This window comes from Buteo buteo, chromosome 19 (genome assembly GCF_964188355.1).
Source record: "Buteo buteo chromosome 19, bButBut1.hap1.1, whole genome shotgun sequence".
Classification (NCBI taxonomy): Eukaryota; Metazoa; Chordata; class Aves; order Accipitriformes; family Accipitridae; genus Buteo; species Buteo buteo.
The window spans coordinates 245,444-270,291 of NC_134189.1; the positions used below are offsets into that span (position 1 = coordinate 245,444).

General features: G+C 48.9%; 1 protein-coding gene across 2 annotated transcripts; it reads left to right on the plus strand.

Moving 5' to 3' along the window:
• Positions 1-966: 966 nt before the first annotated feature.
• NFAM1 (NFAT activating protein with ITAM motif 1) lies at positions 967-21,613 on the plus strand. Of its 2 annotated transcripts, XM_075051140.1 has the most exons (7): positions 5,848-5,865; positions 5,937-6,006; positions 8,109-8,447; positions 9,544-9,653; positions 12,192-12,290; positions 16,910-16,996; positions 19,684-21,613. In XM_075051140.1, the coding sequence occupies exons 2-7, from the start codon at positions 5,952-5,954 to the stop codon at positions 19,741-19,743; spliced, it is 750 nt and encodes a 249-aa protein (XP_074907241.1). In that variant the 5' UTR covers positions 5,848-5,865; positions 5,937-5,951; the 3' UTR covers positions 19,744-21,613. The 2 variants fall into 2 exon arrangements, with proteins under 2 accessions (XP_074907242.1, XP_074907241.1); XM_075051141.1 differs by lacking the exons at positions 5,848-5,865; positions 5,937-6,006 and adding an exon at positions 967-1,031.
• The last annotated feature ends 3,235 nt before the right edge of the window (positions 21,614-24,848 follow it).

Genomic DNA, 24,848 nt, shown 5'->3' on the forward strand with positions numbered 1-24,848 from the left:
CCAGTGCTGGCAGGGACCGGTCCTGCAGTTCCCTTGCAACCGCTGCCACCTTGTCCAACACGATCCTCCCTGTGTCTCCCCTGTGCAGGACCCAGCCCCTGCCAAACCTGCCTGCCCCCCACCCTTCCTTCACCCCTTACAGAGAGGATGCACAGCCCTTCACTCAGGAGGATTTCAGGGCATGATGTGCACAACTCAAGGCGTGCAACTGGTGAGGAGGGGGGTGGGGGGGGTCCTGTTTAAGAGAGCATGGCTGGGAGCTGTCAGCAGCGCGCCCCGCTCCTGCCCAGCATGCCTACCCCAGCTTTTTTGCTGCTAACGTGAGAAAGTTCAGGCTGGCACGGCTGTGGCACCTGCTGTCGTACTCCCACTGGGAGCTGGAAAAGCATGCTGCTGGGACTGCTCACAGCAGCCACATGCCCTTGGAGCGCAGCAGCAAGCCTGCTGCTGTTTGTGGAGGCACTGATTTGAGCCTGCCCCTGTTGAGGCAACCACGGCAAGCTAAACACCATTGCCGGAGCCTTGACTGTGCAGCATCACTGATTCGCGGCATGAAATAGGTGCCTGGGCTTTGCTGGTCGTGGAAAGCAACGACACGCAGTGCCAAGAGGCCTCTGCAAGCCGAGAAGTATCATTCATAATAAAACTGTGCTCCTCACCAGTGCTGGCAGGACTTTCCAGCCCTCGGCGTAGGAGGGATGGCTTGCAAGCAGCTGGGGCAGACAGTGCCAGGCGCTGGAAGCAACACTGCCGGCGGCTCCCCGGGCTTTGCCCCCCCGGCTGGGGACGGCTGCCCCTGAAAGGGCTCAGCAGAAGTGACTCAGCCACTGCCGCTGGCTGCCATTGCCAGAGGGGGCTGCAGGCTGGGGCTGCGAGGGGAGCTGCTGGTGGTGGGGCAAGAGGGGTGTGTGGGGTGACAGGCCCGGGCCGCTGCGCGGGCAGTGACCTCTAGCAGCAGGCAGGCAGCTGGGAGCGGGGATGGATTCAACCCCCTGCAGCGGCGCTGTGTGTCCCACAGAGCCTGCGGTAAGGTTTATATCTTCCTTTTCCGCACCCCGTCTTCTGCTTGCTCCCACCTAATGGGCGAACTGCTACTGCGGCGTCTGCAGTTTGCTGAGTAAATATTGTTCTTCGAGTTGTCGATTACGGTTAATTAGCATTAATTCTGCCTGAAATGGATCCTAGTTGTGCTTGTTTTCTCTGGGGTTGCAGCTGCGGCGCTGCCGAGTGGGGGAGACACCGAGCAGCACCGGGTAGGGAGCACAGCGGGTTCCCCGGTGACCTGGGACCGTGGCGGTGGGTGGGCGGGTGCAGGAGGGAGGGAGGGAGGGAGGGAAGGGTAGGCCGGGCCCAGCACCACACGGACTTTTCACACACTTTATTTTCTGAGCGACCTGTACGGGCCCGGCCCCGCATCTGCACCTCGCGTGAGCTGACTCGCAGGTGGCGCAACCCTCGGCGGCGCCGGCATAGCACCCTGCGGCTGCGCGACGCCGGACGACGAGCATTCACCTGCCCCGAAATGAAAAAATTCAGTCACCGCTGCTCATCTCTTGGCGGGCCGCGGGCTCGGCCCCGCCGCGGGGAGCGGGGAGCGGGGAGCCGGGGCCGGGGCCGGGCCCCGCCGGCGGGCGGGAGCAGGGACGGCGGCGGCGCGCGACGACGGCGCCATCTTGTGGGCGAGGGCGCGGGTTGGCGGGCAACGGCCGCCGCCCCTCAGCCCCGGCCCCGCGACCGAGCCAAGCCGTGGCTGTGTGGCGGCGGGGCGGGTGTCTCTCCGCCTTGGCCGAGGCAGCTCCGCTGTCCCTCCTGGTGCGAGTGAGCTACCTGGGGGAAGCTTTACCCCCCCTTGCACGAGTGGTCGAAAGGTGGCCCGCTCTGCTGTCAGCAGAGCAGCTCTGGCCCCGCTTCAGCCCCAGGCCCGGCCAGGTGGACCTTCGCCTGGAAGGTGTCAGCCTGAGAAGGCAAGGAAGTCTTTCCAGGCAAAATCCCGCTTGCCCCGGCTTGCCCTACGGGTTGTAAGAGGGAGCCTGTGAAAGGGAGCTGTAGGGAGCACCGCGAGGTTGAGGTGCAGCCACGCGGCGTCAGCCCCCGAGAGCGCATCAGGCATGTGATGATAATTTAGTCCCTGGGAATCTTTCCAGTAGATGACAGAAAAAGAGCAGGAGCAGGGTGATTTCTGAGGCAGGCTCATTTTGCTGGTGAAAGGGAATTATAGAAGTGCCCCCTCCCTTCCCCACGGTAGTGTCAACACCTTTCTTTTTCTGGTTTCCCCTCGAGTTGCTGATTGTTCTGTTCCCTAGAGCAGTTCAACGGGTAGAAATGTAGCAAGGGCATTGGCAGCTTTTACCTCGGCATCATCCAGCCCTACTGAGAGGCACTCGACACACAACAGTGGTAAAAATGCTGGCAGAGGTACGGCCCTGCTCGCGCTGGCTCTCCTACCACTCCTGCTGTCAGACAGAAGGAAACTGTACGCCTCAGAGTCTGGGGTTAGAGGAGTCAAAGAGATTGTGAATCCTCAGAGGTGTGTGTGTTGCCACTGGCTGGCTTTCCAGCAATGGGGGATTGAGCTGGTCTCTGGCAAGGCAGCAAATCTGGAGCTGCCGTGCTGGGGAATGCTCTGAAGCGCTTTCTGCAATCAGGCTCGTTGAGTTGCTGCAGCTCTTCTCTGCGCCAAGCGGTGTTTCTCTTTTGCATGGTTGTGGTGTTAAACGCTTCAGGAATAAAGAGGCTTTGTTGTGGTCCCTGCAGCATTGCTTTTGCCTTGACTAGCAGCAGCCTTTTTGTTTGAATAATTGCTTTCCCTGGAGTTGGTTGTAGAAGCACATGTGTGTGTGCCTTAACTTGTGGGGTATACATTGAACACAGCTGTGAACAGGCAATTCTGGTAGGTTCAGCACTTGCCCAAACTTGTTGTTTGTGCACACCAGAACAATGCGCTTTTCCTCATGGTTGGGAATGCTGGTCACTGTTGCAGGCTTTTAACAGTGCTTGAGTGAAATTAATGGCTGCTTTCCAGCTACAAGAAGAAACTGTTGCTATCACCTAACCCAATCCTGTATTTAGTCTCAGAAAGTGACCAGCATTCGCTGCATCAAAGGAAGGACCAAGCCATACGGATCCTGGCCAGTCTGTGCTGTGGTGGGGCTACAGCTGGACAGGTGGTTCCGTCCTTGTCATGCTGCAGGGACCAGCTCACGTGCAGCGGTGTACTGTATAATGCATGAATGAAGGTCATACAATGACCTATTCCTTTGGAGCATTGTAATTTATTTCCGTTGGCACAGGTATCCTGGTTAGTTCCACCTAAGTTTCAGGGGGATCAGTTCAGCCTTGCTACAAGCTGGTAATAGAAACACACAACTCCCCAGCTTTTCCTCATCTTCCTCCCATTTATGTCTCCAGGGTTAAAACCCAGTCCAGAATCCCCAGACCAAATTGAATTAGAATTTAACATTCAAAGATTCAGGCTCCCTTTAGGCTCTAAGGAACAGAATGTCATCCTGTCTCGCAGTTAATAGCTGCTGGGTAGTCGTTTCAAAGCCATTTCTTTTCAGCAAGCTGTACCATAGCAAATCCCAGCAGTGAATGTATTTCTGGCCTGGCCGTGACTCTAATCCCACAGCTGAGTCTTAGGTGTGATCTCTTTTGAAATGCTAGATCTATATATTTTTTTCTAAAATTCAGACAGCGATATTTGTAGGACTTGGCATTTAGAGTGGCAACAGGGTTGTTTGTAGGAAGAGAAGGGAAAGGACGGAAGGACGATGTTGACCTCACAGCCCTACAAACCTACCGCACTTAATCCACTTATCGCTCTGAATTCCTGAAGCAGATAAATGCTGATAACAGTTAAAACACATCACTGACAGGAGCAGCATGTTCTGTTCTCTAGAAATACATCAGTGCTGGAAATTGCAAAGCTGTGCGCTACTGTGGGGATGAGTGTGATATAAGAGTGAAGGAAGGCCTCACTGGTCAGCAGAGTTCTTCCACAGGAGGGTAGTAAGCCCCTGCCCCCCCTTCTCCCTCCCTGCCCCAACTACCTTGAGATGCCATTCAGGCCTGAGAAATGCTGCCGAGCACTGTTGTGACCCCACAGCCCCCCAGAGCCACAGTTGCCTGATCTGTGCCTACATATCTGAAATACCAAGTGGGCCCCAAGTGTCTTGTTACTGTTCTTGATTGTCCTTGCTGCTCAGTGTTAAGACCTGTGAGGAGCGATTTCCAGCTGAGGCCAGCCCCATGCAGCTCACGTCGGCGTGTCTTGGGGAACAGAGTTAGTTTTGGCTAATCTGAGCTAAACCTTCCCTGGAGGAGTGCAGCTGCTGCACCAGCCTTGCACAGCCACACAAAACCGCTTGCTCGTCTCTCCATCTGTTAGGGCTCTCAGCAAGGTACCAGAGCCATCCCTGGGCTCAGGGGGCCGCAGTGGCCGCAGCTGCATGCCACCGCCTGTGTCAAGACCACTTCTTCCTGAGGACTTGTCCCAGCCTGAATAGGAGGAAAAAGGCTGTAAACCAATGGTTGCTTTGGAGCCAACCTTGCTCCTACAAACTCTGGAGGGATAAAACAACGGACAGAGTGATTTTGACAACATGCAGTTTGCAGGCTCGTCTACCTTCTTAGGTCTTTTGCCGCATGGCCATCCCCCACATCTCCACAGCACAGCACCCCGTGTGAGTGGGCACCCTTGAAATTGCAGCAAAGTGCTTTCTTGTAGACAGTGCAAATGTCTCATGAAAAGTGCGAAAGGAGGAAGCTGCCTAGAGAGAAGTGAAGACCTCCCAGACATCAGGGTTATTTTTGAGTCAGATGCTGCTCAGCTGTTACATTGCAGATGTCTTAGCTAAAAACAAGCTTTCGTTGAAATCAAAGACTCTTCGTGAGTATAGGCAGCAGGATCCTCCCGCAAAAAGAAGGTTTTCTTCTTCAAAGGGCTCTCCTTAGATTTCCCTACAATAGATTTCTTAGGGCGTGCCTGCATTGCAAAGCTGTGTGGATCTGAGACATCTCAGCTGTTGGGAATGAATTTGCTGTCTGGTTGTTCTCACTTCTGGAATAAGAGTGCCTTCCTCTGAAGTGACCTAGTGGAGGGCTTGGCTGTGGAGGGAAGTTTTGTGCAGTCAGGGGTACAGTGGAGCCGTTCCTCTGGACTGACTGCTGATGTGGGTACTTGTTTTCCACGTTGAAGGCAAAACAGGTGGTCCCACACTTGAGTGTTCACATAAAGAAGGAGTTTGATGGTGCTACTCTGCCCTGAACCCACACCCTGTGGCACTGCTCAGTAGCTTCCCCATGTGAACAAAGTACTTGATTAAGATAATTTGAAGTAAGATGACCTTATCCCAAAACCTGGAAGTTCCATGCAGTGAGATAATCAGGAATAGCTGTTCCAAAACAACTGTGTAAACAAATCCTTGCAAAATTATGGTAAAAATCTCACTGTGCCAGTTTTAAGCTTCTCCATTGCTCCAGAGTCAGTTGAACCCTACCCTGAATTTGACCACATTCACCTCAAATGGCCTCAATCTGCATCAGTCAAAGCACTTTTTTTCCATATTCCAACATGGAGCTTCAGTCACTGCGGAAGGTGATAAAGTTTGCTTTAAATGCATGTGATATTTTACGGTCATCGGAAGACAAAGCTATATGCATTAAAGAGCTTATGGTCTAATCTTTGGACACCCACTGCTAAGTGTAACACCATCGTAATAGTACAGTGAAATGAACCCTGGTGCGGGGAGGAGTCTGACCAAAAAGCAGAAGAGCCTGCATCTGCCAGGAACAGCTTGCCAAAGCTGTGTGTGTCCATCCCACTCATCCTTTCGCAAACGGGAGGGACTCAATCAGCTGCCCCAGGTGTGGAAATACCTGACAAGCCCCCATCTCTTTTGCCTTTTGGATCTTCATGTCTGGTTGCTTTCTTACAGCCTTTGACCCCCATCATGGCCTCTAATCTAAAAGTCATCTTCCTGTTTCTTTGGTTGCTTCAATGTGGAGGTAAAAAAAAATGTTTTTTTATTCCTTTTGTTTACTCTCATGTTTGTTCATATTAGAGCACTTCCAGCTGCTATCTTTTGCTAATTTCCAGAGATTCCCTCTAGGAATTTGCACGCTGTTGCTATTTCTGTCTTTTAAGCATTTCAAAGCTGAGAGAGAGAATCCTCAAGAAAGGAGAAACATGGGAGAAGGGTTAGATAACCTAAATAAAATGGTTTGGCTTTTTCCCTGGCATGTTCTTCTCAAGCTAAAGGCTCCTGGGAAACTGTAAGAAGATGGATCTCTCCTCTGTTTTGTTACAGCAGTGTTTAGCCATGTCTTGTATAGAAACTATATTCATGTGTGTTCTGCTGGGTAGAGATGAGGAAAAGGATGATGATGAATTTTTTTAGAAAATAAGGCCCAGAAAAGACCACTTGGGTTATCACTCTTGCAGTGTCTGCAGGATTTTCTGTTACCATCTTTCCATAATGTTGTATCTCGTGTACACCTGACTGTGCAGTCACAAGGAATGAGCATTTCCCTTAGGACTGTACTGTATCTTGGTTGCTTTTACCGCTAAGAACATTTTTCTAGTGATGTAGCCTAAGCTCTTCCTTACTCTCAGGCTATTGTCCCTGGCTCTGTCATCTGTAGAGGATTTTCCTTAACGGATGTTACCTCCCAACAGTCTTTTCTGGACAGTGGCTGTGCCCTCCCTCCACTATTGCCCCCCCACAATGCTTCCTCAGTGCTCAGCATTCAGCAACACTGAGTCGCCTTTTCCGATGCCCCGTCCTGCTGTGCAGAGATGCTGCTACTGTTGCAATGCAGCGTTAGTGCACGATGACAGGAAAGCAAGCCTGGCTGTGCTCTGGGACAGCTTTAATGCTTTGTTATGGGCCTGTTCATAGATGCAGAACCCCAGGGAATCCCATCAAAAGCATGAATGGAAAAGCCCGCCCATCCCCTACTTCTCTCTCTACTTTTTTTCCCCCCTTCTATTTCCATGTCTCTGAAAGAATCTTTCATCTTGTAAGAAGACTCGTGTGTTAGTTTCCAGTTCCCTTTTTTAAGGACAGCAATGGTTTGCATGGGTCTCTTCTTAAGTTGCTTTATATATGGTGTTATGTCAGCTGCCAAACAAATAGATCCAGAGGCTGCCTGATGTTAAACCTAGATTTGGCTGGGAAGCCAAAGAGGTCCTGTACCCCAGGCTCCTTACTAGCCTGTGGCTCACTCTTAGTTTTTTATTTTTTGTTAAACAAAACAGGGAGTGAACTATGGTGTGGTTCCCCATCTGTGCTTATTCATCCTCTCTTGTAACTCCTGACATAACTGTCTGCAGTGATAGATCACTTTCAACAGCCCTGTCTGTGTAAGGGGGAAGCACATGAAGGGCATGATCTCCCATCTCTCTGCCTAAGATACTGTCACATATAGATACTTAAGATCTGCAGTCTTCTGCAGATAGTTCTCATATCTACCATCAAGTCTTGCGCTTTTCTGCCCATTTACAGCAGCAAAAGTTGGGAGTGATTAAGCTGTGTCTTATTTCTCATGGCCCCGGTGCTGGCCCCTGTACAGAATATGCAATTTCCTTCCTTACTCATGTTTCAGAAATACACAGTCCCACTGATAACACCTGCTTGCATACAGCATCTTCACTGGCGCAGTCATCACATTGCCACGTGTAGATGCCCAAGCGGAAGTTTGTAACTCAGGAGTTTCAGATGTCCAGCTAGCGTTTGTTTTGGAAAATTGCTTTCTATTCATCCGCTGTAAATACAGTCTCACACCACTGCAAAATCAGTTCACTTCCTGCTTCATTTCCTGTCTTTCTGCGTGCTGGCATTGTACAGAGGAGCTCACAAGGGAAATGGGGAAGCCTGTGAATGCAACAGGCTATTGCAAATCACACAGCCATTACCTAAGAGATGTGGCAGATGACACAGGGCACGTGGTCTGAATCAATCAATCTCTGACAAGGGCCAACACTGCGTGCTATGGGCGTGCTTCCTGACATAGGGTTATTTTCACTGTGTGATCCTGTCTTTGGGGCAGCAGTCCCTTCCTGACTCAAAGTGATGTTCGGTGACTGCTAACAATTATTACCCTTACAGGCAGAAATGTCGATGTACAGCAGATACCTCCAATCCAGGTTGCGCTGCTCAAGGAAGGAATATCCATCCCCTGTAAAGTTACCTTCCCTTACATGCCGAAATACACCGAATTTTCAATCTTCTATTACTGGATTAATTCACTGGGCCAGAAAATATCCATCTGTAGTAAGTCAGAAAAAGTAGACATCCCTTCTGGAAAAGAGAATAAGACTGCTACCATATCTTATGACCACAGAATCATGCCACTTGAAAACACCTCTTCTACTGGCACATACTACTGCGAGGTCAAATGGAATGACATCCAGAAAATGGGAAAGGGAGTGTTTGTCCTTGCTAGAGGTAAGTGAAGAACCAGAAAGGAAGGGCAGGTGGCTAAATGTCAGCTGAATCTGGCTATGAAAAGATGATCTTTGCTCTTCTTTTCCTTTACACAGACACACTATGAAGTCAGGTGAGAATAATACTTTATGCCCAACATTTAATGCCATCAGAGTTGAATGCACTTTACACAGGTGACCTGTGCTACTGTTCCCAATGCACAGATGGGGACATGAAGATGCAGTAATTTTTGTCTGCCCTGCTGCAGCCACCTGGGAACAGCGGGCTTAAAGTCAGGGTCTAACCAGGGAGCCTGGGCATTGGGTCAGAGGGTGCTTTTAGGTGTCAGTGTTCAGGAGACAGTGCGGTTTGGCTTTTAGCAGTGCGACAGAGACAGTTGAACACAAGGTCAGTGGTTGAACACAAGGTTAGTGGTTAGGGTGCTCGCTGTAATTAGATGTACAGGTTAGGCACTCACTGTTAGGGGCTCACAAACAGATTAGGGGTTCACCGTAATCCCTCCCCTTTTTCCATGTGGTACAAGGTGTTGGCTGTTCCATAAATGTGCAGATTGGAAAGCAAGGGAGAGCTTCATGCCAAGATAAGAGGAATGTTATAGAAAAGTGATAAGGACATGCATGGTGCTGACTGGCTGGATTTGCATTACTGAATGCTGGATATGAAAAGCTTCTTAGAAAGTGTACGTGTAAAGAGCCATGACGAAACAGCTTTGCTACACTGGTCACAGGATGTCTGCACTACTCACCCTGCTAGTTTGTGTGGCCTGTGTGCTTTCTATCATCTGTCTTTCTGCCCCTATCACTAAAGACCTTTGCTGGCCTCTACCTACTACCTTTCTTGGCTCTCATAGTTATGCCACCTCCCTCTAATCTACATGAAGTGCAGCTGCTTGTATCCTGTCTCTTTTGCGTGAGTCTTCAGCTGCACCCTGCTCTCTCTTCAGTCAGACTAGGTTTTTAAGGGTGTGTGCATTTGTGCCACCGTATTCTGCACTGCTTCTGTATTTTAGTTCTCTCAAGGCTCTTTCCAGGGATAAAAATGCAGCCGGATTGTAACTTCCGCTCACACTGTGAATTTTTCGCTGCCTTTGTTACAGGTACAGGGTACCTAGAGACCTCTTATGGGTGGGAAATCCTCGTTACCCTTACCGCTCTTCTTGCTGCATTGAGCATCACTGCAACAGCTCTGCTTCTGTGGAAAAGAAAGGCAAGTTATAACCAAATAAAAAGCAATACCTGGCACAACCTGATCTAGGAATTTATTTCATTTGCTTCTAACTTGGCTGGATTGGAAGTCCCTGTGCTGAAATTTTCAATGCTGGGTGTCTGCCTCAGGTTTATTTTCTTTTTTTAAGTTCAGTCTTTCTGAGAAACAGGAAAGACAAAACGAGTCATTGATTTGTCCATTAAAGAAATTCTGGTAATCATTTTGACTCCGGCATGCTCTGCTTTAGAGCAAGGTTCTGACACAGGGCAAGAAGTCACACTAGCAGTGTGTTGGCACTGAAAATATTCAAGGAGACATAGCCTTGTGATGGGTTTTTGGAAAATTGCAGTTTGTGCATGCTCAGTCGTGGCTCTTGTCAATTTAGCAGCTCGGTTGTCTAAAGAAGCCCCTTTCCACATGGTGCCAGTCAGACAGGTAACGTCCTATGCACCCAAGCAAGTCTGTTGCAGCCCTGGTGGCAGGAGGAGGGCAGGACTTTCCCTGTTTCTAATCCTCTTTCAAGATGGGGGCTATTCTGGTTCAAGGGCACAACCTGATTGCAGGGAGACTGTGCAACTGTGTTCCTGAGCCATGGCTCAGGCACCACAGAAGAAAACAATCTGCAGCATGGAGGGCATGGGGACCAGAGCCTTGGGCATGTGTTTGGCAGAGAAGACATGAAGAGACAGAGTGAGAGGGGAAGGTGAGGACAAGGATCGCAAGGAAGCCTGTGTGGAAGTCCCAACTAACTGGAAAAAGAGAGAAACAAGGACCCAGGGAGCAATCTGCTTTAGTTGGCTCTGCTTTGAGCAGAGGGGGATTGGACTGGACAATCTCCAGAGGCACCTTCCGACAGCAGTGATTCTGTAAGGCTGGAAGAAGGAGCCTTGGGAGGGAATCCGGGGTGAGGAAGCACTGGAACTTGGAGGAGGGTGTTCAGACTGGTCTGATAGGGCCCCCCAGGTGAGCAGACTAGTGGCACAGGCTGGGGCCAGCTAGAAACCAGGAGTGGGGAAGAAAGGATGTAGAGAGCAGGAGAAGAAAAGCCAAAAGTAGGGCTGAAAGATCTGGATGAGACAGGGGCCCTGTGTAAAAAACTCTGGAGTTGTGATACTGGAATCCCTGTTGCCTGGGGAGAAAACCTACTGCTCCTAGTACTGCCACCCTCAGGCGTTCCAATAGCACCCTCCGCATTCTTCCAGAGATCTCAAGTCTGGATTAAAAAAATCTGATGTCTTTCAGAATGGAATTTGGGGATTGTTGTTTTCTAGGTAGAGTATGCCCCATATTTACTCTTTCAAGCTGCTCTCTGCTGCCACAACAGCAGACTCTCTGCATACATTTTTATGTGGAGGCTGTGCTGCTGGTACAGTCCTACGACTCCAGGGACCATCAGGCTTCAGCACACACAGTCAGAGATCATGAGGTTGAAAACAGAATGGCAGCAGTTGGCAGACCTGCTAATCTTGTGAGACTTACCTTGCAGGCAGTCTGATGGAGGGGGAAGGAGTGTAAGCGGCAGAGTGACTAGGCTGGAGGCAGGCCCCCATGTCTGCTTGCCTAGACAGCATCTCCATGGGGATGAGGAGGGAGGCACTGTCACGACTTGCCGATTGGCATCTCTAGGTTTTGAGATGGGCCAGCAAGTCTCAGACCTACAGGCTCTCCTTGGGGCCCAAAGAGATTGTGCAGTCATTACATTTGCCTTCCTGCAGAACACAGCCCATATTTCTCACCACAGCTTGCTCAGACCTGCTGGTTTAAAAATGTTTATCTTTAAGAGAAGCTATTTAGCATCCTCCTTAGTTACTAATGGACTGGAAAGCAGTTCATCGTTTTCATGTGATGTGAATATAATCATCCCACTTCTTTCTGAATTAGAACAGAGATACTTAGCAAAGCCTTCTGCCTTTCGTGCCTCCTCTCTGGCTTGCTGAGCAGGGCTAACCCTTATCTGTGCATGAATGGAACATGTTCAAGGAGAATTCATCTGATGCAAGAAACATTTCAGAGGAAGAGACATTCTTCCTTCAACTCCATGCTGGACTTGCATGTTAGGGTATCACTGATTGTATGTCATCATTAATGGTCGTCTGATGCTCTTCTCTAGACTGCATATTAACAAAAGCTTCCTGGCCAAATCCTGACAAAAGTCACTGTGTTTTGCCTCTCTGAAATTCACACACACACTTTGAACAGGGCCCTGCTTTACTCCCTGTCCTGCATCATTGTTGTGTACTGTTAAATATTCACACCCTCCATCCAGCTAAGTTTCAGTGGTGGAAGTGATTTCTATGTATGCACAGAGCCCAGTGCTCCTTTCCACTGCTCCAGTGTAAGTCATCAGACTCCTCCATTTTACCCTGTGGTGAGGAAAGGGACAAACCCGCTTTGTGCATAGAGTGCCAGCACTCTTTGCTGTGGAAGCACTCAGGGGGTGCACGAGCAGCTGGCTATGACATCACATTTGTGTTCACTTAATCTTTGGGGAGATGGTGTTTTCTCCAAATGTGTCATTCGCTATCTTGTCCTGAGCAGGTGTTGTGCCCTGGAAGGAACCAGCTAAATATCCTGAGACAGAAAGTGGAAACGCAGCCCCCTTCAGCCATTCCACCACCACCACCTCCTGTCTATGATGTGAGTACCAGAATCACCCTCCGTTCTTTCTGTCCGCATCATGGTACAACCCTTCCTTTCCCTACTCTGCCATACTACAGGCACCACCAGTATCATGATGTGAAACATAAGCAATATCTGCGTACCAGCCTCGTACTGGTAGCCTTGCTCCTGTGCTCTGCCCTGCTTAGCTCTTCTTAGGACTGTGCATGTTGCGTGTCTCCATCCTGGTCACACTCGTGGCCTCCTCGGTGCCAAAGCCTTGCACCATGCCCTGCTGGGCAGCACCCTTCCCTTTGCCAGCAGTGTGGCAGCACAGAGCAGCAAGTGTGGGGCCAGAGAGGATTCTTGGGGGTAGAGGTAGAAGGGTCTCCAGAAAGTCAGGAAGGAAGAGGGGATTTCAGCCCCACTTTGTACTGTAGAGTGCCTCAAGGACATGCCCTTCACAGCTGGACAATGATGGCTCAGGAAAGGGGCAGAGAGAAATGCTCCCCCCAACAACCCCAGCTGTTTAGAGCTCCTGCTGTGACACTTTCACCAGTGTCAGTGTCACAGGCTGCTGCAGTCCTGAGCAGGCTGACTAGCTCTCAGGGGGAAAAGGGCAGAAAGAAAGTGAAGGGGGTCTCTTTTTTGGAGTATTTCCTTTTTCATTGCATAGGATCTCCTTTTCCATTCCTCAGACTGGGGAATGCTGACTGCTCCCACTTCTCGAGCCCCGTAGCTGCAGCATCATAGGTAATAGGATTGGAGTGGCTCTTCTGAAATGTCAGGCCCAGACCTCAGATACCTCAAGTAACCATGACCCCTAATCCCATTTAGAATCCATCCAGCTCCATTTAAAATGGATTCCTTTTTCTCCTTTTACTCCCGTGGGAGGGCTGCTCTGCTAAGAAGGGAAGGTGGTTTTTTTTCCTCTGTGATCTGTGGGACAAACAAGGAGGAATAAAATGAAAGTGAGTAGAGAAGGATGTTGCCTGAATATTAGGAAACCTTTCTGACTGTGAGGTCTATAAGGGCTGGAAAAGTCTCTCTGAGGAAAACCTGTAAGCTTTGCTGCATTAATCATTTAAACTAAACAAAGTGAAGCTCTGGAGAATGTACTACAGAGAGGAGTAAAGCTCTGCCAAGGAGGCAGGAGACCTGATAGGGGGCAGATATGAAGAACAAGAGGATGGGCCTGCCCCCTTCTCATTCTCATTTTGCAGGTGGGGGTGCGCCATTTTATGGCCCTTTAATTTTTGGAGTGGAGGTTTAAAAGAAAGCATTATGTATTGTATGTGATATGTCTATTCTGGGCAAAAAGCAATGCTTTGGGTAAAGGAGGTTGCAGGTTATAAACCTTTTCATTTGTATCAAGTAATTTCTTTTTAATTCAGGCTTATAAAAATCCGAATGGGTAGTTTCCTGCTGAAGTGGATGATTTCTGCAAGGAGAAAAAAAAAAAATCAAATCCATTTTTCGCTCAGTCGGCCTCGTCATGCATCCTTAGCTCCATCTTAATTACATGTTTCATCATGTTGCTCTGTTCAGGAGGCCCCACTAAGGCTAATACAGCAAGCCAGCAGAGCCAGCCTTAGGCACAGGCAGTCCCGGGAGCTGGCTGAGTCCCTGTGCTTGCAGGAGCCCAATGGACCTGGCCCAGCCAGCCTTCCCCCAGAGCCCGTTAACCACACGCCAGCTGTGCAGGGCTCCCAGCCAGCCCGGTGTGCAGGGCAGGTGGCTCAGCCCTCTTTGGCAGAGCTGCAAGCAGCCTCGGACCGTCTCCTGTGTGCTGGGGGGTATGAGCCTGCCCGCTGGAGGTTACTTTATTGTGGAGCAGCTGCTGCAAGGTGACTCATTTGGGCATGAAGCAGCAACTCCCGCTGCAGTCACAGTACATGGTGAGAGCGGGGCTGCGAGGTGAAGGCAGGGGAGCACAGGGCTGTGAGGTGTAACTGGGACATTAATGGGGGAGAGAGGACAAGAGCCCTGGGATGGGCACCCTGCATTGGATGGGCCCTCAGGACAGGTGAGGGGAGTTGAAAGTCAACAAACCTTACTTTCTTTGAAACATGACTCTGGTGCCCTGCTGCTTAATTTTGTTGGGACTCTGCATGGTGTAAACCCAGCCCTGCAAACTGCATTTGAAATTAAGCACGTTGTGAAAACCTGTTGGTGTTAAATTGGGTGTTAAACACTTAGTGCTTAATTCACAGGGAGGGCAGAAATCTGGGGTCACCATTGGGATAAGCTAAGGCAAGGAAAAGAGAAGGACAAGTGAGAAGTAACTCCAAGTGATGAGATAAAGAAGGAGGTCAGAGATTAGGGGATGGGACAGGAGGCCAACATGTGCCAGATGTGCTGTCTGTGGGGGAAAGCAAGAGGTCAGAGTCTGCAAAAAAGTCGGGTCAGGGAACCATAGTATCCTTGCAGGCCTGGAGCTGGGAGCAGGAGCAGCAGGAGGCAGCACAGGACATCGAAGGAAGGGCTTGGAACTGGCTGGTGCAGCTCGTTAAATGCTCTGTGTTACCCTACACAGCAGCAAGGCTCACCCCTGGTGTGGGAAGGGTTAGGGTTCCTGCTGCACATCCCTAGGAGCAAATGCCTTCCCCACTGGCTCTTCCAGGTGCCACTGTTTACCTCATGGGGGTGGGTGTACACAGGGAAAAGCAGCAGGTAGCAAAAAGCCCTGGTAATAAGGGCGCAGCTGGGCACCCACTTTGTTCCCACTACACTGCTAGGTGTTCCTAGACCTCTTTGTCCTACTGCAGCCCTGGAGCAGCTCTACCTCACTGCACTGCCCAGACCCAAACCTGTGTTTTCCTCTGTCTTCCAGCTTAGCTGCCTAGTTAACAAGCAGCTTGGAAATAACAATCTGAGGGACTCGCTTCATCTGCTTTACACTTCTAACAAGCTTTTTGAGCAGCAAACAGACCTCCCATGGTTGCAGGCAGGTTCCAGAGCACAGGAGCTTTTCCCAGTGCAAGGGAAACAAGGAAGCTGCTTGGGGATGGGAAGGCATCTGCCAGCAGGGAGGAGAGAGGCCTGTGTGCCTCCACTGTGACAGCAGCAGGTGGTGAGTGACCAAGTAAAAGTAATTCATTTGCAAATGGCGGTTGGAGACAACAGCTTTCCAACTGGCCAGCAAAGGGACAGCATTGTCAACAGCCTCCATGGGAAGAGAGCTTGTGGAGGGAGGGAATCTTTTTTGGAGGTTGAACAGCAAAAGGATCCTTCTTGCTTGCGAGTGGCTTCAGACTAGAGCAGTGAAAGAGGCTGCCTGTCCTGCCAAGGGCACATGGAGCTGTGCTGCTGGGAGCCAGCATCACAAAGAGAATTGAAAAAGAGGACGGAGAAATGGGATTTTCTGTGTGTGCTTATGCACATGCGAATAGTTGGGAATGTCTGTGTAGGCAAGCGGGTTGTTGGGAGTGGAAAGCAGACAGATGAAATAATTTGACTGTTCCCAGAGGAGGAGTGGGAATGGGAAAGCCATGTGGTGTTCTGTTCACTGCAGCCCCCTCCTGAGTGCCTGTTTGTTCCAAGCCCTGCTCCCAAATGCTGCTCCTCTGTCATCTGGTCCTGTTCAAACCACTGTCCCGCTGGCCATGATCCCGAAAGATGCTGAGTGTTTGCAACTCCGGATGAAATTATGGGGGTTCAGGTGATTGGCAGCCCCAGAATCAAGCCTCCATGTTTTGCTTGTCCTCCTCACTGTGCTGCAGGGCACCTCACTCCCTTTGCAGTCTCTCCACTAATACCATCTGCCCCTCTTGGGCCGGAGCTCCTCCCATCTTCCTGTTGCCAGAGAAACAGCCACCTTGGCAACCTGCTGTCATCCTTGAAACACACATGGAAAAGTCCTCCTGATTGTTATGTTTGATCCTTCAGGCAGATCTGGAACATCACTCAAACTGACACGCATCTCCTGTGACACAATTACTTGGGGGACCAGTGGGTGCATACGTATGTGGGGTGCGTGTGTGTTTCTCTGTGTAGCTGTGTGGGACCACTGATACGTTTGAGGGCCTGGGAGTGTATTGATGTTTTTTAATTATTCTTTGCTCACTCTAAGAAGAAAGGAGAGTTCTGGCTTGGAAAAAAACCCAGAAAATAAATAGAAATCATGCCTGATGTAGGGTTTCCCTTTATCGACAGCCCCTGTGCTTCAAGACCTCAGCCTTACCTCTCTTCTCACCCTTATTATGTGCCCAGAATAACCCTGAGCAAGAGCTTGTGAGTGTCAGGCACCTAAACGGTCTTGGGCAATGCAGAGTGCTGCTGGTTACCTGTGGTCCCCATGGTGCACAATATCCTTTCATGTGGCAGGGGGGTCTTTATTCTGGATTCTGGGACAGTTTGGAGTGGAGGGAGGCAGGGGCATTGGCATTGTTCTCCACTGCCTTACACAGGGTAGGTAACGTCAAAGCCTGTCTCTGTGAGCCTGAAAAAGGACAATGATGCACTGGTACTGTAAAGATTTCAGGGGAAAAGGATTTTCTTTTTGCCCAAGTTTGGGCCAGGAACTTCAAAATTTTGGGGATGGCAGGGGTTCCTAAAAAATGTCAGGCATGAGATGGGAAACAACCCAGTGGGCAATTAGTTGTCTTAAACCTAAGTAATTTATTTGACCCCTGCTCTCTTCTCTCTTCCCTGTGTAGTGCCTGGATTTGCAGCAAGTTGATGTCTATTCTGTCCTTGAGAACAACATGAACAACCCATCACCCAGAAAGAGTCCTCCAGGGAAGGTAAGGGCTGGGGCCCTGTTCTTGGAGACTTCACTTATGCATTGGGCACCTGGGGAAAGAAAACCCACAGGGTCACCATGGCCCTAGCAGGCAGTAAGTGTGTCTCCATTCCCACCGAAAGGGGAAAATGGGACGTGGCATCCACTCGCCAGCTGGCCTGCACATGTAGGCTATCTTCCCTCTTCCGGCAGAGCCCTTGCTCCTGCAGCTCTACCAGTTCTGACAGTCCCAGTTTCATGCAGATGCTTTGCTGTATGACGTACACTGAAAGGCATTGAGGGGTTTGGCGTTGCTGCTCCCTCTGAATGGGACAGATATTCATGGAGAATTGGCCAGATGCTGGTCTCTACTATTGCCCTTTCCAGATTATTTAGGCAGCTGAGAAGTCTTCTGGGGTAGAGGAATCTCTGCACTGGGGGCAAACCCTGGACACAGCTGTGCTCTCACTGGCATTAAGCACCTGAGAGCCATTTCATGGTGACAGAAGCTAAAATGGTCTGAGTGGAGTCTGGGCTGATACAGTCTCTGTCAGCTCTGGGGCTCAGGAAAAGGCAGTGTGGGTACATTTTGGGCTTGGATCTTCTTGCTGGGCTGGGAGTTACGAGTTAGAGACAAGGAACTAAATCCACTCCTAGCGAAAGTAGCTGCATTTTGGAATATGCAGGTGCAGATCAGTTGTGGGGGCCACATGAAGCAGACCAGCCCTCTACCCTGCCTTTGGCAGGCATCAGCTGTTTCATAGGGACAAAGCTTGCATCAGGCACCCCAGGGAACATTTCCTTCCTGTCCTCAGAACTTTGTTGTTCTTTTCCCCCTCCAGACCTCTTATCTGCTTAAAAAAACACATTCATTCTTCTAACGTTGGAAAACGTTCCTGAAAAATGTCTCCCGCTTCCTCCCACTGATGTCCTGTTGGTGGGGAGTTCACCAGGTTGCCTATGCAGCATGGAGCATGGTGCCAGCTTCAGTTGGCACCATCCCTCTGTTTCATGAAGGACAGTGTCTTCCAGTGTCTGAGGCATTTTCACAACTCCCACCTTTAGGAAAAGGTGGTCTAAAATCAAGCGGCCTCCCCTGTGTCAGAGCTACTTGCCATGTGGTCTGATCCCAAGGCCACTGGCCTCCTGCAGTTACTGCTGTGGCACCACAGCAGTTGGTGGTAGCAAAGGCAGGTATCTGATTGTTGAGGGGAAGGACGGGTTGTTTTATAAAGACTGCTTTATACCCCAGTGCATCATATGCACTGGAAAAGACGGCATCCCTGGTTTTGTGTTCTGGCTACATTTTGAATTAGTTGGATAGGGAGAACAGTAGGTCCTGATCCCTCTTCCCTGTCCTGTTATGCTTCTGTGTACTTTTATCAGCTGCCCCCTTCGAAACAATTTGGTCTGGATGATGAGATGTAGTACGTGTGGGTTTTTTCCCCTACCATGGAGCTGTTTGGGCTATGCTGAATTGCTTGTGTGTGGCCCACATCACCGCTCAACCACTGCTTTGGGGGCAGTGGGTCTGTAAAACAGAGCAGGAACAAAGCAACAAAGAGCAAAGGAGCATCTGTGTGTGAGTAGGCCTGGCACTAGTAGTCTCAGCCAGTGTGGGATAAAGATCCAAGCAGAGATGGGAGAAACAAAGGAGAAGAAAGCAAAGAGAGGGGCTGGGATGAGCTTTCACACCAAGAGCAGACACCATCAAGTGTCTTCAGTTCTTGTGCTGGTCAGAAGGAAGAGGAATGTGAGTGGCAGGACCCCACGATGTCTACACAGGAGAATTTGACTGCACTTTCCACTACTGTTGCAAGCACCTCGGTCGGCTTCCCTCTCAGTCACCTTGGGCTGTGACCGCCTGGGACACTCATCTTCCAGCTGGCTGTGCCAGAATATAACAGAGTGTTTTCCCTAAGAGCGAGACTTGTGGGCCAGTGGGTTTGGCCTGTGAGTGGGAGCTGGGACTGCTGAACGGTGGCTGATTCTGCTGTGGAGGGTCCAGGCCAGCCCTTGCTGCAGGATGCTGCGCATAGAGGGGGAGCTGTAAAAGGAAGCAGGGCAGAGAGCCCCTGAAACAAGAGCATTTGCATGCTGTCGTGCTGGACTGTCAGCCAGCTTGGGTAGCGAGGGGTTAACCCTGCATGATTTGGAGGTGCCTGCACTCCCGCACTTTTGTAAAATGTTTCCCTTTGGTGGTGGCAACAGAGAAAATGCTAGTGTAGGTAGGGCTTCATTCATCCGGTGGCATTTCAGCTACTTGCTGTGTAACCTTGCTTACAGCAGGCCTGTGCCACACAGCGCTTAAAATATCAGTCTGTCAGCGCCTTGTCTACACAAGGAACAGTCGTGTGGAATAGACTCAACTGTTGAAGAAACAGGATTGAGGAGGTCAGGGAATTCCTCCTTCACAGAATCCAAAGTGATTTATTTTTTTACCAAGTCCAATTTTCCCTCCCCTCCCTGTCTGACAGCTTTTTGGGGGAAGAGTGACAAGTAAAGGAGGCATCTTTATCCCTTGGGCTGGATTAGTCACGTTCATCTCTGGCAGAGCAACATTTCTCACTGTAGTGGCTTCCATTTCAGCAGATCACTTATAGCCATTTCTAACAGAACAAACGTCAGTGCCTGCTTATTAAGAATTAATTCATCTTCTTTTGAATAATTTTGCTCCATTTCTTTTTTCTTCTTTTCATCATTCTGCAGACACCTAAGAAGCAAGCAACTCTGGAAGAATCCTCTGATACGTTGTATGAGAATATCTAACAGGGAAAATCTGACCCTATGTGGACCAGACATCTTTATGTACGGCAGAACTACTCTCTTACATACCCAGTTCTCTGCAGAGTTCCACAGTGACTTCAGGGCACAGCTGTGAGGGACTCCCGAACCCCTCCCCAGCTCCTTCTAAACTGCCCTTCGTTAACAACAGAATGGATCTGTTCAAATCCCACCGGGCTCAGTCTGCATTGATGCAGCAAAGCTATTTTGCAGCAAAGCCGTTTGATGCAAAAGAAAAGCTGCTTTTGTCAAGCACTCACACATATCTTAGATATGGTGCAGATGGGATCTGTGTGGGTTTCTGTCACCTGGCCTGGCTGAAATACTTAAATCTCAATCCTCTGTAAATGATAGGACAATCCAGAGACCTCCCCGCTTGCTGGCTTGATCTTCCAATCCTGACCTGCAGCAGTCCATCTGATCCTGTGCCTATGGCTTTCCTGACATGGCCATCAGCCTTCATGCATAGTTTAACTGAGATCCAAGCATCCACCTGCCCATTTTTCCTTTCTTGGGAACCCCACAGTGAAACATGCTTTCCCATAATCTGCTAATCCCATCAAGTAGTCACAGATGCCTGCTGTGACCATAGTCAGTTGACTCAAATCTGTGCCTCCGAGTAAATGCTTTCCCTTCAGCAATATCAGCAGTATACGGTGAGGACTGGATGCACGGACAGAGATAAAGATGGAGAAAAGGAAAACAGAGAAAATATCCCTGCCTGGCAACATGTCTCAGTGGCAGTGCCCTTTCCAGAACATGGAAGAGGAACAAGGAGGTGGGAACCCAAGGAAACTCCCTTGCTGGGGCTGCATAAGCCAAGCGGGTCAGGGGCCAGGTTCCAGCCCAGAGATGTTCAAGCTCCCCTATTTCCTGTTCTTCTTGGCAATGCGCATTATTATCACTGGGGCTTTTGAGCCTCTGTGGGAGCAGGCACGGTACCTCTGCCCCACCAAAACCAATAGGTTTGCCTTTGTTTCAGCTGGCCAGTATTTCCCAACAAGGGTATAAGGCTCCTTTACTCCCACCCCCATACGTTATTTGTCCAGGTAGACCAGTTCTGAAACTTAGAATGTCGGGAAGGAGGAGGGAGGCCCTAGGGGTGAATTTCCTGTCCAAGCTCTTCTGTCTCCTGACAGCTGGCACTTGCCTACCATTTGTGCTGATGCATATTCTAGTTCTGATAGGGAAGAGGTTACATTAAATATCCATATAACACGATCAAACCAGTGGATCAAAAAGCTGAGGCTGTTTTATCTCAGATTAAAAAACAACAACAAAATAACAACCAAACAAAACCAACCCAAAATAAGAATATGCAACATAACTTGAGAGGAATCATAGAAACCTCTTTAAAGAAGAAGATCAAATTAAAATTGAGCTCCAGGGTCATAGGACCCTCTCTAGTTGAAGATAATGTTGCTATGCATCAGAGATAGAGGCTATGGAAAATGTCTCCAGGGCCTCCAGCCTTCCTATACTATGTTTAAAGAGATAATCCGCTTATTGCTTTGCTCTTTTTATTAGAAGAGATTTCAAACATGCAATTTGGACTTTCTTTAACCACAGGAAAATGCTTTTTCTCTTCCCAGTGTTGAGGAATTCATTTCAGAAAGAGCAATGAATAGACAGCATGGCTTATTAGACCCGTTTTCCATTTGTTAAGTGATTGCAACAATAATAAATAAATATTTTTGAAGTCAACAATTCTAGTGTTTACTAATATGACCAGAAAACATTTGTCTTCATAGAAGAATTTACAGAGGACTGTACAGGTATAACAATTCCTTTCCTTAAAAAATTTGAAGAAATGATGAGATGAATTATAAATATGTTACAGCACGGCAATAAAATATTCAGCAGAAGCTGGTGGATTAGATGAAAAGTGAAAACTTTCAAAATAATGTTGCTTAGTTTTTGTGTTTTGCTTTCTAAATGCTAAAAATACTGGGTGCTAGTGGAAATTTCCTGGCAAGGATCTCACTTTGCAGTGAATTGATTTGTCTTGTCTTTCTGTTACCTTTTTAAATAGTGTGTTTCTGGCATTTATGCCTGACCAATTCTATATATTATGTAGCTGAAGCTGTTTAAAGTGAAACATGAGAGGAAGAGTGGTATTTGGAATAGAAAAGGCTATTCCAGAACAGTCAGTGCTAAAGTACTGGAAGAATCACACAAGGTTCTGATCAATTAAGTGAAAAAGTAAAAATTTCCAAGAAACACTGGTACGTCTGGGGATTTGGGGTATGCGCCAAAGCTAGCCAAAGATGAGGGGAGTTGCTGTGTTGATTTCAGTGGGTTTTGGATTGGCCCTGCAAGCGTAAAAGGCTGCTGCATGAGAAAAGGGAAGCTTTGAAGCTTCGTAGACACAAGCTAATATCACTTCTTTAGCATTGTAAGCCATGGGCAGCCACAGCAGCATCAGAGAGTGTGAGAGAGAAAGGTATAAAGCAGAAGACTGTGAGAGCAGGGATGTTTTTAAATGGTATGATGTTTTCCAAAGAGGTATGAGGAAATGCCTTCAGGCACAGGTAGGAGAGACTAGGAAATATAATTTATATAATATTGGTATAGCTACTTTGTAGCAGAGATTTGTTCAGGAAAAAGGCACTCATTTGGTCTTTTTGTCTTACCTGACTCTATGGCCCATGAGAGTAGATGCAGAAAATGAATATTACTACTAAGAGGAAAGGAGTTCATTTTTAGAGTGTTGAGCAATTGGGGGGAAAAAAGAAAGAAAGAAAAAAAAAAAAGAAAGAAAGAACAATTAAGGATTGGCTCTCCCAGCTCCACAAAGGTGAGCGGTGATGACTGGCTTGTTGTGTTCACTCTAGAGGTTTTGCTTTAAAATGAATGTTGAGAATGGATTCCTCTTTAAAAACTGTGTCCCTAAGGGCCTCAGCTCCACTTCCTTCCCGCAGCATGGTGCTGTTATGCACAGAGTGTGCTCTCACGTTACACTGGTATAATCTTTGATTCCCAGATGTTGAATTATCCTTTTGTATTGACAGGATTTCAGGGAAGTGGAGACCCATTATCAAAGTAAGCAGTGGTGCAAGGTGGAAATGCGCTGCCTGCCTCCTTCTAAAGGAGATGCCATGTTAGCACTCGGATCCTTTGCCCTCTCCACCAGGTGTGAGCCTTTGGTCCTGAGAGATACAGTCTCTCACCATGATCATCCACAACGTGTCGTCTTAGCTGGCATTGCTGCAAAGGGTGTTGGTGACACTGAGGTTGTCTAGTCCCTTTAAAACAAGTCCTTCACAATGCTTTACAGCAAATGCTAATTTGAGAAGGCAAAAACTGGGGCGCACTTGAGTGGTTCATTGGTTTGTTGGTTTCATCATTTTCTGCAAAGGACAAGCTCTTGCATGGGTACTGTTCTGCCATATGAAACACACCAACTATATTTTGCCGTTATCTGTAGATAAGAAAGACCTTGCTGTGGTGGATAACAACAATGAAATGTATGTCCAAGGTATAGTCCAAGGTGTTCTCCTTCATCGCTTCTGTTTTCTACTCTTCTTTTTCCTTTTGAGGGGTGTCACTACTGTAAATCATCTCTAAATAGCCAGCCAGGGCTGGTTCTTTATCAAGGGAGATGCTTGACTGAACAGCACCCAAGTGAAATGGTTATTACTGCTGTGGTTTGCACCACTGTCCCACCTAGCAGTGCCCTAAGGGTGTGCAAGTCTGGGCCAATGGCAGGGCTCTCTTTGTCCTGTTGGGCTGTCTCTTGGGAAGACCTAGTGTTTCTTCAGCCCTTGGCCATGCAATACAGTGACCCTCTGAGACAGGGATTTAGGGAAGGCAGTGAGTGAAGCCACCAGATGGTGCCCTAGGTCCTCTCTGCTCCCTTTCCTGTCCCCTGCCTGCCCACATCCCCCTGCCAGCTCCCCTGGTAGTCCCCAAACCCCACACTCCTGGGGGTGGGCACCTACAGCCATGCAGAACATCCCCAGCCATGACTGTCTTCTCCTCCCGGGGCTGGTGCTTCTGGCACCCCTTACAGCTCTGAGCCATGGCCCAGGTGCCACCAGCACCTGTGAAGAGATGGGGACAAGACAGTTTCCCCTCCTTTGCATCCATGAAGTCTGGAGAAGTACCTTCATCCGATACCAGTGTCTTGGCAAAGGGCTGCCCTCATGAGGGACAGGAGAGTGGCTGCTGACACCATCATTGGGTCAGACGGGCATCTGAAATGCAAAATTAGCCAGATGGAGCCAAAATTGGCTGCTTGGAGCTGCCACCACTTTCTTTCACCGTTTGGAAACAGCATCTTATCTTGGGTTTGGGAAAATTTACTGTGTGTCCATGGTGAAAAAATCCTTTGCAGCATATGCTGCTCCTCTTCTTTGCTGTGTCAGGAAGCTGATGAAGGCTCAGATATTGCTCTTTCTGTGTTTTGGGATTCTGTGGTGGTCAAGATTTGCTATGCACAGTGAAGTATAATGAAGAGTTTATAATAAAAAAGGAGAAGGTCAGAGAGCACCAGTGACTACCAGATCTCCAAGGGAAGACGAGAATGTGAACCTTCAATGTCTTCTCTTGCTTGATTCTAGGGCAAGCCAGTCTCCACTTACTGTCAGGGATAAAATGTTTTTCTTTGTTAATGATAAAATAGAAATGCAGGTTACTATTAGTAACTAGTATATTACTAGGTACTTCACTGTTAATAACCAGGCCTTTAAGCTGCCAAACTGTGTTACGAGCTGTGGATTTGCAAGGTTCACAGCACCAGTGCTGCAATGACCCAGCCACCTGCGGGCAAAGGACAATGGTGCTTTGACAACACCAGGCAGGTTCCCGTGAGAAGTGACAGGAGGGCAAGTTGTCAGCTTCTGAGGGAAGGACCGTTTAGGCAGGAGGGGAGAGGTCCTGTTCCAGGAGGAAGGCTTTCTCCTCACCAGCCAGTGAACCTCTCCTGGACCTCCTCTTTTCCTTCAGCTCTTTGAAATACGTGGGTTGTGTTGCATTGCTCTAGGCCACATGAAGATTTGGATATACAGCTGGTAGGGCCAGGCAGGTCAGCCACCCTGCTTTAAGGAGTCAGAATGTGATTATCCAAATTGGAACAGGGTGAACATGGA